The 16,129-nt window shown below is 35.6% G+C and overlaps 1 protein-coding gene across 1 annotated transcript in view; it reads left to right on the top strand.

Moving 5' to 3' along the window:
• The window catches only part of LOC150095981 (transcription initiation factor TFIID subunit 13-like), a 32,298-nt gene extending 23,310 nt beyond the window's left edge, over positions 1 to 8,988 (top strand). The window contains exon 4 of the mRNA XM_090409580.1: positions 8,725 to 8,988. Within this exon, the coding sequence (XP_090265706.1) occupies positions 8,725 to 8,898 (174 nt within the window). The 3' untranslated portion in view covers positions 8,899 to 8,988. The remainder of the gene's footprint in view (positions 1 to 8,724) is intronic.
• The last annotated feature ends 7,141 nt before the right edge of the window (positions 8,989 to 16,129 follow it).

Raw genomic sequence — 16,129 nt, 5'->3', positions numbered from 1 at the left:
GCTGACCTTCGTATCATATCTATTACAACAGTTATTCAATTTAGTCAGGGAATCTTGCAAACTTGTAGCGGATTTATTTAGAAGTATAACATCGTCCGCATAAAGCAAAGAGTTAACATTAACATCTCCAATTCTGATATCATGTTTAATACTACTTTCCTTCATAATGTGATCCATATGAATAACAGAGGGGATAATGTACATTCTTGTCTCACACCAGATTTAACATTAAACCATCTTCCGGTACTTCCTTCAATTCTAACTGCTGACGTGCAACTCAAATAAAGGCTAAGCATTGCTTGATATAATACCCCATTGACACCATCATAACTGTAGTGGATTGAATAGCTTGGCATATGCCTTTTCCAGATTGACAAAACTTAAATAGAGATCTTTGTTATATTCCCATGCATTCTCAACTATTTGTCGCAAAGTGAAGATCTGATCCTGACAGCTTCTATTTGGCGTGAATCCAGCCTGTTCTTCACCAAATTTTCTTCCACAATTCTTTTTGACCGTTTCTCAAGTATACTGGCATAAATCTTGCCTGGAACAGTCAGTAGGGATATACCTCTATAATCCTCACATTCAGTTTTATTTCCCTTTTTATATGTGGGTACTATGAGAGCTCTACTCCAATCATTGCGAATTTGCCCCTCTGTCCAGGCTTTCTGAACTATGCAGTGCAGCCACTGAAACTTTTATGCCACCATACTTCACCATTTCTGGTCGAATATCATCTACTCCTGCTGCCTTTCCACATTTCAAGCCTTTGATGGCTTTTTCTACTTCAAGTATGGATATGTATTTCTGACTGCATGCCTGGTCAGTGTTTTTTACCACTGTGCTGTCATCACTGCTTGTTTCATTTAGCAATTTTTCGAAGTAATTACTCCATACTTCAAGGATATCTTTTTCTCCCATTTTCATGTCACCTTTATCATCTCTAACTCCTTTTACAGCACTCTTTCCTCCATTTCTAAGCTTCATCAACAACCTCCAGAATATCTTACCACCTTCTTGATATTTATTTTCTATGTTCTTGTCAAAGTCCTCCCATGACTTTAGTTTAGCTAGTTTTACACAGTGTTTAGCTTTCTTACATTTGTCTCTGTAATCTCCAAGAGCACAAGCTGACTTATTTGCCAGGAACGTTTGATATGCTTTCTTCTTTTCCTTCACTGCCTCTTTAACTTCCTATGTCCACCATGGAGCTCTGATTTTTCTATCCTTGCAGACAACCTCACCATATGCCTCTCTGGCTGAATCGATCAGGGGTTTTCTTCAAGGTTTGCCATTGAAACTTCAAGGTTTGATTCTTGTTCTCGAACTCTTTCATTTTTTTCTTCAATAATCTTTGTGTATTTTAGTCTACAGTTCACATCTGAGAGCTGCTCAACTTTTATTCGCTTTAAAATTTTCTTACATGTCATACCTTTCAATATAAAATTCAATTTTATCATGCTCAGGACTGAATAGTGATCACTTCCAATTTCAAATCCTCTGTACACTCTGGTGTCCTGCACCAGAGAGAAAACATCACTATCAACAATAACTTAGTCGATAAGACTTTTCTTATTCATGTGAATTTGTGCACATTTTTATGTTGGAACATGGTGTTAGTAATAACCAGTCCATGTCCTGAGCAGAAATCCAACAGGTATTTGCCATTATTATTTGCTTTGCTCTTTTCTCCAAATTTTCCCAAAACATTTTTGTATGTCTGACAATCACTTCCTACTCTGCTATTTAGATCTTCCAACAAGGACCAACTTTTCCTTTTTCATTGTGTCCGTGGCTTTCTCTAGAGCCTCAAAAAATTCCTCCACTTCTACCTTAGTAGAGCCTTCTGTGGGACCATAGGCACAAATAAGTCTCATTGTCCAGTTCATCATTCTGATATTTGACCACATCACTCTACTTGAGACTGCCTCCCATTCAAGAAGATTAGCCTCTTATTTTGTGTTGAATACTAATTGCCTGAATATAGCATTTTGTATTTATTGCTCAGTAAGATCTCACCAGTTTTTGTCTTTTTTGTTTCATTCACCCCTATTATGTCGATCTGATACTTATCTAATTCCTCATCTAGCTCCATTTCTTTGCCATTCAGGCTTCTTATGTTGATAGTACTGATCTTTAACTCTGGTGATATTGAGTTTGGGTGTGCTTTCAGATTTGTTCCAGTAGTTGACTTTTCGCTGTTCGCCCTGGTTCACTGACGAAAATAACAGAGCCTTGTTTAACCAGGCGACGCCTGAGCTGGCATGAAATTTTGTAATGTTGTACCATCATTTTGTATATCAGTTTAAGCCAATAGGAATAAAATTTTGTCGGCTAAATCCCAAATTGCCAGCCGATCCTTGTTCATTCAGTATCCAGGTAGATACCCAACAGAATGCACTGTGAGAAGGTGAGGATTGGACATTAGGTCAGAAGATCTGATCGGTTCTCTGCATGCCTTTAAAGGCTATGTGGAGGTCTCCTCTCAGTTATACAGCATTGATCCTTAAGCACCCCCTCAAAAAAAAATTAAGTAATGATATTTGAATCGTGTCGTGCTCGATTTTTTCATTTTGTGATGCAATTTGTGATACCTGGCAATTGCTTTATCAAGATTTTGAAGCTTCGTTTGATATCAGGATCAGCATCAAACAAAATTTCCTTAGCATACCCAATGTTATTGAAAACTAACTCAAGCTGTTTTGCAGTGAGCTTCTTAGTTGTAACATTCTCTTCTTCGCACTTCTTATCTTCTTCATGTGCCCTCTCTTCTTCTAGTTGAACGAAATCATTCCCGCTTAACTGTTCTGAATTGGAATAATGCAAGTTTCTCACATCTTCATTATCATCATCAAATTCCTGCCATGTACCCTCAATGGATGTACAGGATATGATAGTACTACATGAAAAATTTACATCATTACTAACTCCCTATCTACAATTTTCCTCCAAATCAGTCTGTTACTTGTCAAGACTCCAACATTACCAGATCTTATATCCAGTTCATTAAATCCAAGTTCTTTTCCAGTTGTGCTGATTTCTTCAATAATGTTAGATCTTGGATTTTGTGCATGATAAACTAACATAGGCTTGAGCTTAAAGGCTATGCATTGCTTCCTAATAAAAGCGTAAAAATAAAAATAAAAGACAGTCTTTAGATACTATGTATCCTGGTTGAGATACTTCAATCAGTTTTGGCTAGGAAAGTTTTGGTTGGCATATGCTTCCAAAAGAGACCGTTTTCGTCGATGTCGAATATTTGCCGATCATCATAATCACCCTCCTAAATTATCATTTGCAATTCTTCAGGAAACTTGGTCACAGAATGTTTGTCAGCACTAGCAGATTCTCCAGTTGTTCTTACATTATGCAGACCAGCTCGATTTTTAAAACGGTCAAACCATCGTAAACATCCAGAGTGATAGAAGATGGCCCATCTTGATCATTAAATGGCTTCTATTTTGAGTGATCTGCATGCTTAAAGAACCATTAGTAACTTTTACTTGTTCTTTATATTCTTTGCTCTTATTTAATATAGTCCATACTGTAGAATTCGCTGTATCCCAGGTCTCGCACAGTCGTTGTATTAATTAGCACCACTTTCATGTCTCTTAATGACTTCCAGCTTTTCCGCTTGCAGCAGATAGGCAATAAAAAAATTTTGCATCGCGTAAAAATATCCCATTAACTGATTGATCGCTCGCCTAAAGCGGGAAATAGTATCATTTCACTCAATCGCACTAACTGATTATCACGCATATCGAATTCGCGTTAGCGAGGTTTTCCTGTATCTTATTGTCATACTATATCATTGTATTCTTTTTTTCTTGGTTTAGTTTTTATTATATTTGGTGAATTTATATATGAATGTTTATGTTTGCTGTGACATTATGTTAACTGTATTTTGGTGTTCTCGGTATACAGATTTCTACTGCTGAAATCTGTTATCAGCAGCACTATTGCTAGATGAAGTAGTAGCACTTTCACCCATTTTTGATTTTTAATGCTGTGGCAACTTTTTTCATACTTTTAAAAATGTATATAGAATTAAATTTCTATTTTAATTGCATTTAATTCTGTATAAATTTTTTATTTACCAAAAAAAAAATGCTCTATAAGTCAGGAAATATTTAAGCAAATTAACTTTGCACATGTGCAGCAGGTGCACATTATCGATTCAACTGAATATAGGAACATATGGTAATAAGGGAGCTCAATTTGTAAAATTCTTATAGTTATCTTAGAAGCATATAGTGGAAGAAACAAAGATCAAGAGTCATATTTCATTGTAGCATGAAAGAATTCAATTGTGATGTCATCTTTGTCTCTAATTAGTGAGAGTAATCACATCATCTTGATGTGGGAGTGAGTAGGCAGTTATTTGCAGTCTCAAGGAGAAAAGAATTTTTGTGGAATTACAAGACAGGTGATTATAATAGCCTTGAAAATCAGCTTGATGGAGGAACTTGAAGGAAGAGAGCTGAGTAGTGTATGAAAGCTAGTTAATTTTTTTTTTTTTTTTTTTTTTTTTTTACAACAGAGATGACTAGGGAAATTATGTAGGAATTACAGATGAAAAATACATTAAATTATTTAAATTTATAAGGAAATCGAGATTTCCTTATAAATTTAAAATGTATAATAATTTTAAATTTATAATCATTTTAAATCCGTGTAATCCTGAAAGAAATCCCAATTTCTTTCAGGGTTACATAGTGATCAGTATTCGTTATGAATAATTTATGGAGACACACTACCACATCATCATTATTATTACATACAGGCACCCCAATGGAGTCTGTAAGACTCATTGCAGAAGGTCCATTTCATAAACATTAATCAACAATTACAATATCTGTCATATTTAGTCTTCAAATCATTCACCAACAAAGCACTCTCAGTTGACTCTGGCAATCTATTCCACTCATTCACCACTCTCCAAGCAAAATATCTAGTCCTCACTTCCTTGCTTACTTCACTGTTACTCAATTTCCATGGATGACCTTTAGTTCTCACGTTATTCATGTACTGAAAGATTTCATTCACATCAATCTTATAACTCCTTTCTCCCAAGCAACTTTTATGTCCTCTATCACATCTCCCTTTATTTACTGATCAACTCAGCTTCTATAACCCACAAATCTTTGTTCTCTCCTCATATGAATCATCAAACAGTCCTACAATCTTTGTTACTCACTTCTAAATCTGCTCCACCTCATCCACTTCTCCAAGAAACCCAGGCAACCAGATCTGTACACAATCCAGATGAGTACTTATCAAAACCTTATGAAGTTAAATAATAACCTTCTTGTCTCTGCATGTCAGGGTGTTCTTAACCAGGTAATCCTCTGAGCTGTTTTAGCCACTTTTGTAACATGTCCTCTGAATTTCAACTCCACCAATATCCCCAAATCCCTGGCTTCATCAAGTTCCTATAGTACACTCCCATCAATATGGTACACAGCTAGTAATCTTTTCACTCCAAAATGCATAACCTTACACTTTGCCACATTAAATTGGCATCCATTTTTCTGTGTCCATACTGCTAGTCTGTTTAAATCATCCTGTAAAATATCAACATCATCTATATTGACTATTGCTCTACTTAAATTTTGCATCATCTCCAAAGAACTGAATACTTCCCCTCAGACCATTTCCTATATCATTAATGAACAAATTAAATAGTAGTGGCCCAAATGCAGAGCCTGTGACACATCGCTAGTCACAGGCCTTCTATAGGACTGTGCACCTGTATAAACTACTATCTGGTATCTCTTATTCAGTTCACTAGCTTCATGTCCATACCAATTTGATGGAATTTATGTATCAGGATTCTATACAGTATTCTATCAAATGCCTTTTTTGAAATCCAACAGTATGTCTGTATAGCCATTACCTTTATTCAACTCAGCTGTCACCTTATGGAAAGTGAATGAGTTACTAAAGCATGACCTATCCTTCACAAAGCTATGCTGTTTCCTCCTCTCCTCCCCATACAGTATCCCATTCCTAACCACTTATTCCTGAATTTTGTTGGTAACCAACTTCTCCAATACTTTGACCTGAAATGCTAATTGGCCTATAATTAGCTGCTTCAGTCTTGGAGCCACCTTTACACAATGGAACTATTTTTACCTCCTTCCATTCCCTTGAGACTCTACATGAGCTGATATCCTGTAAAACCTATAGCTCTATTGATATGCAGATTCTGTAATATGGAACATACTTTAATGAGATAAAATAAAACTTGATGTTTTGGCCTTTATATTAAGGTCATCCTCAGGAATACATACATATACACTAGATCACAAGCTAAATCGGTACGTACTACAGTGGGCTAAGTATAACGGCTTTAGTCAGCTGTTATCCATAGTCTGACCTCTGGTGGAGGGAAAAAAATACATAAACGAATAAAGATAAAAAACTAAATTAAAAAAAATACATTTGCAAAACTAGTTTTTAGTTTTCCATGTTAGTTTCCTATGGTCCTGTTCTATTCCCTTTTTTTGTTTGTTTCAGAGATTACGGGATTATTATCAAATATTTATTCTGATATCCAATATGTGGGTTAAACCTGCTTGAACAATTGTTGGAGTTTTTCTTTTTCTGGATGCTATGTGCGTAGATGAACCATCCAAATCCTTGGGACTTTTAAGCACGATTTTTGTTGAGATTTGTTGGTGTGAAATTAAATTATGTAAACTTGTGATCCTGTGCGTGTGCTCCTGCGCACACCTAAGGATGATGTTGATATAAAAGTCAAAACATTGGATCTTATCTTAATCTAATTAAAGGAAGTTCTATAACATGCTGTGTTTTCAGGATTGCATTTGTATGAGGAATATAAGGCTAGTGCAAATGCTATCCTGATGTGAGAAAAGAGGAGACTAGAACTACATTCCAAGGAAAATCATGAGGAGTTCTTTTGTTATGGGGCAAGTTCAAGGAAAAATAATTATGGAGCAGCTGGTCAGGTGACCAGAATAGATAATACAGGAGAGCTATTAAATTATTTTATCAGAGTATTTCTTTCTTGTGAAACAGTTATTATTCCTGCAGGGAGAATGGAAAGGGTCAAGGGATTGAAAGCTAAGTACTCTGAATATTAACAAAGCAATGGGGCACTAGATGATATTTCATTACATGCTTTAAGTGGATGTCTACAAAACTGACAATACTATTGATCTGTTTGTTTAATTTAATTCTTACAACTGGAAGAGTCCTTGAGAAGTGAAAAGCGTCTGCCATTGCATAAAGGGTGGTGGTAAAATGGAGGTGTCACGCTTCAGACCAGTTAGTATTTCTTCTATGGTGACTGAAAAATCAGGAAGGGCTGATATACAGAATCAAAATGAGGATATTATTTATAGAGGTGAGTATGTACTTCTTACCCCTGTTTTAGAGTAGAGCTCCATTCATTAGTCAGTAATGATTATGTCCTTTAGTTGGAAGAGACCTGGGTTTGAATTCTATCTAGGACGGTCTCATAAAAGCAGCCACAGTCATATGAAAGTCATAAGAGTTTTTTTTTGTCCTAGAATCTTGGGGTTATTTTTTCATTCTGATAAACAACACATTTAATTAGCAAACATAATACTGGCCTCATAGCCTTAGTTGCTTCAGGCCATAATTCATAACATTCCAATCCAAGGAGATTTCATATGTGATTTTTCTAGATTTTGCAAAAGCATTTCGAAAGGTTTCTGCACAAGTTAATGTTTAAGTTGCAACAAATCAGTTTAATCAGTTCAGGCTAGTGCAGGGATCAGCAATCTTTTTTTTTTTTTTGGTCAAATAGCCATTTTAGTGAACATGGCATTCAGTCGAATATTTCAAGAGCCATGCCTAAGAAAAAGTCATAGTAATAGAAATAATGTGATACTTCTGATTTAAATTGATTATATATTTGTTTACCTTGAAATCAGTTTTCTATTTTTATTAAAAAAAAAAAAAAATAGAAGTAGACTATCCTCCATTTCTTTTCATTTAACAAAAATTGAACTCATCTCTGAAGAGCACAAGTTGTTGACTCGTGGGCAACAGCTGAATTGGTGGTGTGACATATCAACAAGTTGTGTATGGGGAAAAGAATATTGAGAAGGAAGATTATAAGTGAAATTCCACAGGACTTTGTACTGGGACCATTACTATACAGCTTTTATGCCAGAAATATTGTCACTAGATTACAGGAAATTCGTTTGTTTGTAGGTGATGTGAAGCGTTATTAGGAAACAAGCCAGAAAGGTGAACAGATGGATTTAATTTAATGTAGTTAAATGTGAGGTTTTGAACTTGAGGATCCACAGATGAAAAGTTGCATATTGGTAGAGCTATACCAGAGCAAGCAAGGGAGGGATTTTGATAAGGAATGAAACAGCTTTATTATTTTTAGTATATTTGCATAAGATCTAGGTTCCAATCATAGGTTCTTCTTCACAGATTCTGATACAAACAACCTTTATAAAGGTTTTTCAGTTGAAAGTGAGTTAGCCACTCATACATAAGAAGCAGATTTTTTCCTTACACCCAAATACTCTGGTTTTTCATCCCATAAAATAGGTAAACCAGTCAGAGAGCACATGCACTGAATAGACAGCCTCCTAACATTAGTTGCTTTAGCTAGAATTCCAGCTAAATTAGTGAGTATATACAGAAATCAATTTAATCTGTATATGGTATGCATTCTTCATGTTTGCATCTTGACTCTTTTTTTTTTTTCAGACACATAAGGCTATGGAAATTGGGAGGACTGGAAGGGTACAAGTTGAAGATATAGTATTTCTAGTGAGGAAAGATCCACGAAAATATGCACGTGTAAAAGATCTACTGACAATGAATGAGGAACTAAAGAAGGCCCGTAAAGCCTTTGATGAAGTGAAATATGCGTCAGTTTAAAAATTGTGTTTACAGACTTTTGTAAGTTTTGATCAAGTGTACTTTTGTAAATAATGTTATTGCTATTTAATAAATTTTTATCAACTTCTAGACTAATTTATTGACAATTTTAGTTATCACAATGAAATATTGTATTTTTGCCTTCAGTTGGATCGTAATCTCTTAACAAACCTAAGTAGGGTTATTAAGATCCGGCAATAGTTTTATTTGCTTACATCAATCATTTGAGTTATTTTCTAGTAAAAATAATTGATTAACTCAGTGGATATGCATGTTTAGATTATAAGTACATGTCAAATGTTCATAACTGTTTCTAACTGATGAGATGAGAAAAAAACCAAAGCACTACCAATTTCATCCTATGTAATTCTTTAAATATTCTATAATAATTATTATTTAGAAACAATCAGAATTTTATAAATTTTTTGTAATGAGGTTACACTTTAAAATGTTATAATAAAAGATAAGGCTTGGTTTAGCTCCTTAACTATAGGCTACTCATCTGTGACAAAATAAATTTTGTTTTTATGGTGGCTTTTTTTGCTTTGTACTCTGTTTCTCAGTGCCTTCAAATGGCTTAAGGCTCATTTCTTTCACATAAGGCATCTTAGTACACAATTATGTTAGCATTAGGAATCATCTGAGTTTTTCTGTTGTCTGATAGATGAGTCATTTAGACAAGTTTTCTGTTTTTTGAGATTCAGCTAGGTGCTTTCTAGTTGGCTTAGTGGAAAGCCCTTCCACTTTCCAGCTAGTAGTTCATAGCATGAGTTTGAATTTTACTTTTTTAACATGTCTTTGAAAGTCTTTTGGCCCAGTGTGAAACCATTCATCCTGCCTTACTGAAGGCCTGATATGGCTTGAAAAGTTCCATGTTTGTTCTCTATTGTAGAGTTGCCTTTGGATAATCTAGCCATCTAGCCTGTGGTACTAATGTACAACAGGTTTACAACCTTTTGAGATTTGCATTAAAAAATTTATATGTGGGAAACTTTATTTGCACATATGCTTGAAAATATCTAGTTTATAAGAGCATATCTTATGAAACAGAAATAACAAAAATAAGCATCTGTGATTCAACAGCTATTTTGTTGAAACTGCAATGAAAAAAAAAAAAAAAGACTGGTCTACACTTTTCTAAATCTTATTATAAGATTTAGAAAATGTTCATAAATTCTTTTCATTATATATTTAGGGAGGAAAAGAATTCTACAGACTTGAGCGCGAATAAACAAGATATAGAATAAGGCAATAGCTTTATTCTAGCTCTGAATGAATTTATAAGGCAATTGCTATATACTGATTGCTATCAGAAATTTTTGTTTCATAGTGCAGACATACTTTTTAACTATGATGTTTAGTTTTCAACTTAATAAAGATGTTATCTGGAAGGAATGGTTTAACAATAAAAGAATGAAAGTATAAATATAAAGTATTTTAATTAAAAAGGAAAATTATAAAATATAACAGAATTTTAGAGGCTATTATTCTTTTAAATCTATTGCACTCCAGTTGCTTTACAGTTCCAATAGATTTTGTTCCATTTTTGATTCATTCAATGTTAATGATTGACTTAGAAGTTCTGGAATAACTTTTTGTATTTAAATAAAAATTTTAAAGAGCTTGTGCTACTTTAATAAGTGTATGATTATATAATTTATGATCAATTCCTATGTTTAGGACTTTGTTTTGAAATTATGTATACATACATACATACATACATACAGGGTTTCAAAATAAAGTATCCCTATTCAGAGCAATCTCTAGAGAGAGAACTAGTAGATGAAATACTTTCAAACTTGTGGATACCCTAATCTGATCATGGGGAAAAGACTTATAATAATACAAAAAAAAAAAAAGTTTAAAAATGACTAATAGGGGAAGTATTTTGGTTTAACCGATAAGAATACAATTTGGTCAGCTAAATCCTAAATTGCCAGCCCATCCTCGTTCGTTCGGTATCCAGGTAGATATCCAACAGGGTGCACCATGAGAAGGTGAGGATTGGACATTAGGTCAGAAGCCCTGGTCGGTTCTCCGCATTCCTTTAAAGATTATGTGGAGGTCTCCTCTCAGATAATTGATGATGACGATAATAGGGGAAGTTTGGCCTGCAACCAAGAGAAAATTACATTTACATGAACCAAATGGTATATGATCACGAACTGATTCAGCGTAAATGACAAAGTTATTCGATGATGTTCTATTTTGCTCATTTCATAAAATAATGCAATACAAAAAACATATCACATAGAGCTGCCATATTGCAAGGAGAGCTGGATGAACAATGGAGGCAAATGTGAGGTTCAATGTATTGGCCTTTGTGCAGAAGAGCTGACATACTGCAAGGAGCTGTCAAGGAGAGCTGGATGAACAATGGAGGTGAATGTGAGGTTCAATGTATTGACATTTGTGCAGAAATAATACTAATAGCTAATACTGCCATACAGCATTGACTACAGTGCAATGCAACTGATCTGTCAAAAGGTTTTGCACATGATGTGTGATTTTGTCTTTCATATCTACCAGATGAAGAACTTTGCCCTGATACACCATGCTTTTGAGGTAAGCCAAAAGTCACCAGGGTTAAGATCTGGTGAACACTGTGGCCATTTCTTAGCAAATGAGTGACTGATTACTCTATCCTCTATGAATTGTTGATCTTTGCATTCTTTGTGGGAAGATGCTCCATCTTTCATCAACCCTGTTGTGTTCAAGCATTCTCTGCACTGCAGTTTCTGGATGACAATGTTAGTGTTACTGCTCAACGTCCAGTAACACGCAGCCATGCCAGCGCAGGTCAGAGGTCTGGTTCTATAGATTTCTTCAAAGAAAAACAGCCCAATAATGAATGTGGCCATAAATTCTCTCTGCACTGTGGTCTTTGGTGAATGTAAGGGAACTGGAAATGCACAGGAATTCTCTGTAGCCCAGATATGGCAGTTTTGAATGTTTACTGTTCCAGAAACATGAAATTGCACTTCATCACTCTATATTATGTTCCAAGGCCACTCATCCACCTCCATGCGTGCCTGCCAGAAATGTCAACACAAATGTTTTTCAGATGGTGGCATCTCTTGTTTGCAACTCTTGGCTGTGGATCAGTTTATATGGGTAACATTTTATGCAAAGTTGAGAGAAAGCTAGCTGATGAGGCCAAAGAAACCCAAAAGAGTTCTTTTGATGTGTGGTAAGTAAAAGGAGGAATGACTTCAAAAAGTATTGGTAGGAGGTAACAGAACCAAACCAAATAGTTGAATTACTGAGTGAACATTTTGCAGGGGTGTGCCATCTAGGTGGTGACATTGCAATGCTAGATGTGACATTGACTGATAAGAGAATAGAGGTCAAAGGAATGGAGGTGCTTAAAATAATACACATCCTCAATACAAACAGGGGGATATTGGCTCATGTATTACAAGAACATGCAAGGGAATTATCAGCTCCTCTGACCAAACTATTTAATTTAAGCTTCGGTATTCTGGGAAAGGTACCAATGGAGTGGAAAGAGGGCAAAATAGTTCCATTGCATAAAGGAGGCTCCAAGACAGAAGTAGCAAATTACAGGCCAATCAGCATTTCAGGAGTGGTGATTAAGGTATTGGAGAAATTAGTCAAAGACAGAATTCAGCACTGGGTGGATAAGCATTTGATACTCTATAAGGGACAACGTGGTTTTGAAAAGAGTAGGTCTCTTAGTGATGTTGCTAGACTTTGCAAAAGCATTTGACAAGATTCTACATAGAACTTTATTGCATAAATTGGATCAAATGGGGGATGAATATGAATCTGGTGATTTGGATTAGAGGGTGGCTGATGAACAGATATCAAAGAGTGGTTTATGGAGGAGTTGACTCAAGGAGAAGGCAGGTGACCAGTGGCATACCACAGGGCTCAGTACTTGGTCCTGTGTTAGTTAAATTGTATATCATGATATAGGAAATGATTTGACAGAAAATATTCAGTTTGTTTGTTTTTTTGTTGAAGGTGATGCAGAGAACCTACAGGAAGACTTAAACAGACTAGCAATATGGGCAAAATAAATGGCTACTAGTTTAATGTGCCAAGTGTAAGGTGATGCACTTTGAGAAGAGATCAGAAGTTGTGTTTTATATTGATGGAACTGAACTGCAGGAAACTGATGATGTGATTGTGGACCAGGAATTGAAGTTTTGAGGGCATATTGTGATGAAGGTAACCAAAACAACACATCAGATTACATGATTGTTGAAGAATGCACCAACAAGCAGGGATTGAGAGGTTATTGTTCCCCAAGGCTTTAATAAGGCCACATCTGGACTACCTATGCACAGATCTAGACTAGCAGATTTTGTGGTGATGAAGTTGTGGAGATCCAGAGGCAAGTAACAGATTGTGATAGATCTGTGGAATGCTCACTGTGAGAATAGATTGACAATCTGTAGGCTTCGAAAATTAGCTTATAAGCAAAAGGGAGGAAACATGGTAGAAGCATTTAAGTTATTAAAGGGGTTTCCAGTAGTTAGGAAAGGTGTTATGACTAGATTTTTGGCTTGGAGGGTGATGGACAAGAAGAATGGGTTGTCAGAGATAGTTGTGGGTGCTTCATCAGTGAATGAGTTTAAGAAGAGGTATGATAGGTGTTGTGTGAATAATTGATCTCCCACAATGAGTCCTTCTGACTCCATGAAGATACCTGTAATAAAAGTTCTGCACACCGTTGTGTATGGCAAATCTAATTGTCTTGCTCGGGCATGTGCACTGCATAAAACTATAGCATTCTCATTTGAATGTTCAACAGCTGCAATTGCAACATCTTCAGTCGCTCAAAATTTCAGATTTACATCATCTTCTTGGTTGGACTAATCGAACTATCTCTTCAAATTGATGAACCATACATCGTACTGCATTTCATGCCATTGAGCCTTTTTGCAAATTCTTTAGACTTTGCAAAAAGTATTCAAATGCTGCTGCAGCATTTTCCCCTTCTCTATAGAAACACTTCACAAGTAAGGCATGTTCAGTCCAAGTAAGACCCATTAAGTCGAATGACTGTAGAGTCAGTCTCACTCCTTCGTTTAGACTGCCTTATGGCTCAAGTATGCAAAATTCCCTTTCTTGGTCACAGTGCCATATTTCTCCTAATGATCATTTTTTGGACTAATTTTTTTATTATCAAATTCCTGATATGTATTCCCAGGGGGTACCATTACTTACTTCCAGTCAACAGTTCCTCCAATAATCTGCTATCTGTCAAGACTCCAACATTATTAGATCTTATATTTCTATCTTTTGAGGCACTTTTTACTGTTATCAAACCTTCTACATCTTGGTTTTCCTCTGGGTCTTTTTCTTGCCAAATTGGCAAAGAACAGTTTGTTTTGCTAATCTTTCGTCTCTTATTCTGTTTAAGCAACCATACCACCTTAGATTAGCTCTGCTAATGCATTCCTGGATGCTGATAATGTCAAGTTTTTTCCTAATATCCTCATTTTTAATGTGATACTGCTATTGATGCCATCTGTTCACTATCCTAATCTTTCTCAGAATTCTCATATCAGTGTCTTGGTCTCTAGTCTTTGATCAAGTGTTTTATTTCTAACCAAGCTCTCAAATCCATAAGTTAAAATTGGTTTGAACACTGTCATGTATATATATAGCTAATATAGTATTTTGACTAATTTCTTTCTTATTCCATATAAATTTATTCAGTTAACTTTCTACAATACCAGCTTTACTAATTCTGTTTTCTATTTCCATATATAGTTTACAATCTTCACTAAAAATTGTGCCCTAAATAGCTGAAATGTTTTACTTCTTCTGTAGAATACAGTTGGTGTTTTCAGTATTTCTACCTGTTTTCATTGTCTTTGTCTTTTTATTGTATCAGTATTCAGACAAGATTTATTATAAAAGTTATTCAATTTACTCAGGGAATCTTGCAGACTTCTGCTCAATTTATTCAAAATTATATATTATAAAAGTTATTCAATTTACTCAGGAAATCTTGCAGACTTGCTCAATTTATTCAGAAGTTTAATGTCATCTGCATAAATAGCTAGGATTAACATCTCCAACTTTGACATCAGATTTAATACCACTTTCCTGGCATTAGATGGATGAGCAGTAGTATCAAGCTTGAATTGCAAAAAAAGAAAATGTTATGGAGAATTTACAAGGAGAAGGGCAATCAGGACACCCATGAGCAGTACAAGGCTCAAGCTAGGAAGGTTACCAGCATAGTAAGAAAAGCTAAATCAGATTATGAGAAGACCTTAGCCAAAGAGATCAAGGGTAATCCCAAAGAGTTCTTCCGCTGTGTGGCAAGTAAGAGGAAGAATGACTTCGGAAGGATAACCTTAGTGGGTGCTGATGGTATTGAAGTGACAAAATCAGATGTAATAGTCGAGTTACTGAGTGATCACTTCTCAAAAGTCTATCACCCAAGTGAGGATATTTCTATACCTATAGCAATACCTAATGTGAGAATTGAAGCTAAAGAATCAGAGGTATTAAATATATTGCAAAACTTAAATGCAAACACTGCGGTAGGCTTAGATGGAATATCAGCTCGGGTGTTGCGTGAATGTGCAAATGAATTGTCAACCCCTCTGACCTGGATATTTAATTTAAGTTTGAACTCTGGTATGGTCCCTAGGGAGTGGAAGTTAGGCAAAGTGGTTCCTTTGCATAAGGGTGGCTCTAAAACTGCGGTATTGAATTACAGACCAATCACCATCTCAGGAGTAGTGGTAAAAGTATTGGAAAAGTTGGTTAAAGACAAAATTCAAGAATGGGTGGATCAGGATATGATACTCTATAGAGGCCAACATGGTTTTGTTAAAGGTAGATCCTGCCTTAGCAATCTATTAACTATTCATAATAGAATAACATCTGAGTTGGACAAAGGAACTGGCTACACAGTGGTACTTCTGGATTTTGCTAAGGCTTTTGACAGGATACCCCATAGAACACTGTTACGCAAATTGGAGCAGATGGGAATGGATATTAAATTCGTGATATGGATAGGAGAATGGCTCATGGAGAGATACCATAAGGTGGTGTATGGAGGAGCCGAGTCCAGAATGAGGCAGGTGACCAGTGGTGTGCCTCAGGGCTCTGTGCTTGGGCCAATGTTGTTTAATTTGTATATAAATGATATAGGAAATGGCTTAAAGGGAGATATTCAATTGTTTGCTGATGATGCAAAGTTGTGTAGTGCAATAAAAAATCAAGCTGATGTTGAAAGTTT

This window comes from Typopeltis vanoorti, chromosome 19 (assembly GCF_054136105.1).
Source record: "Typopeltis vanoorti isolate ZY-2024b chromosome 19, IOZ_Tvanoo_1.0, whole genome shotgun sequence".
NCBI classification, from domain to species: Eukaryota; Metazoa; Arthropoda; class Arachnida; order Uropygi; family Thelyphonidae; genus Typopeltis; species Typopeltis vanoorti.
This window is presented reverse-complemented; position numbering and strand designations above follow the sequence as displayed.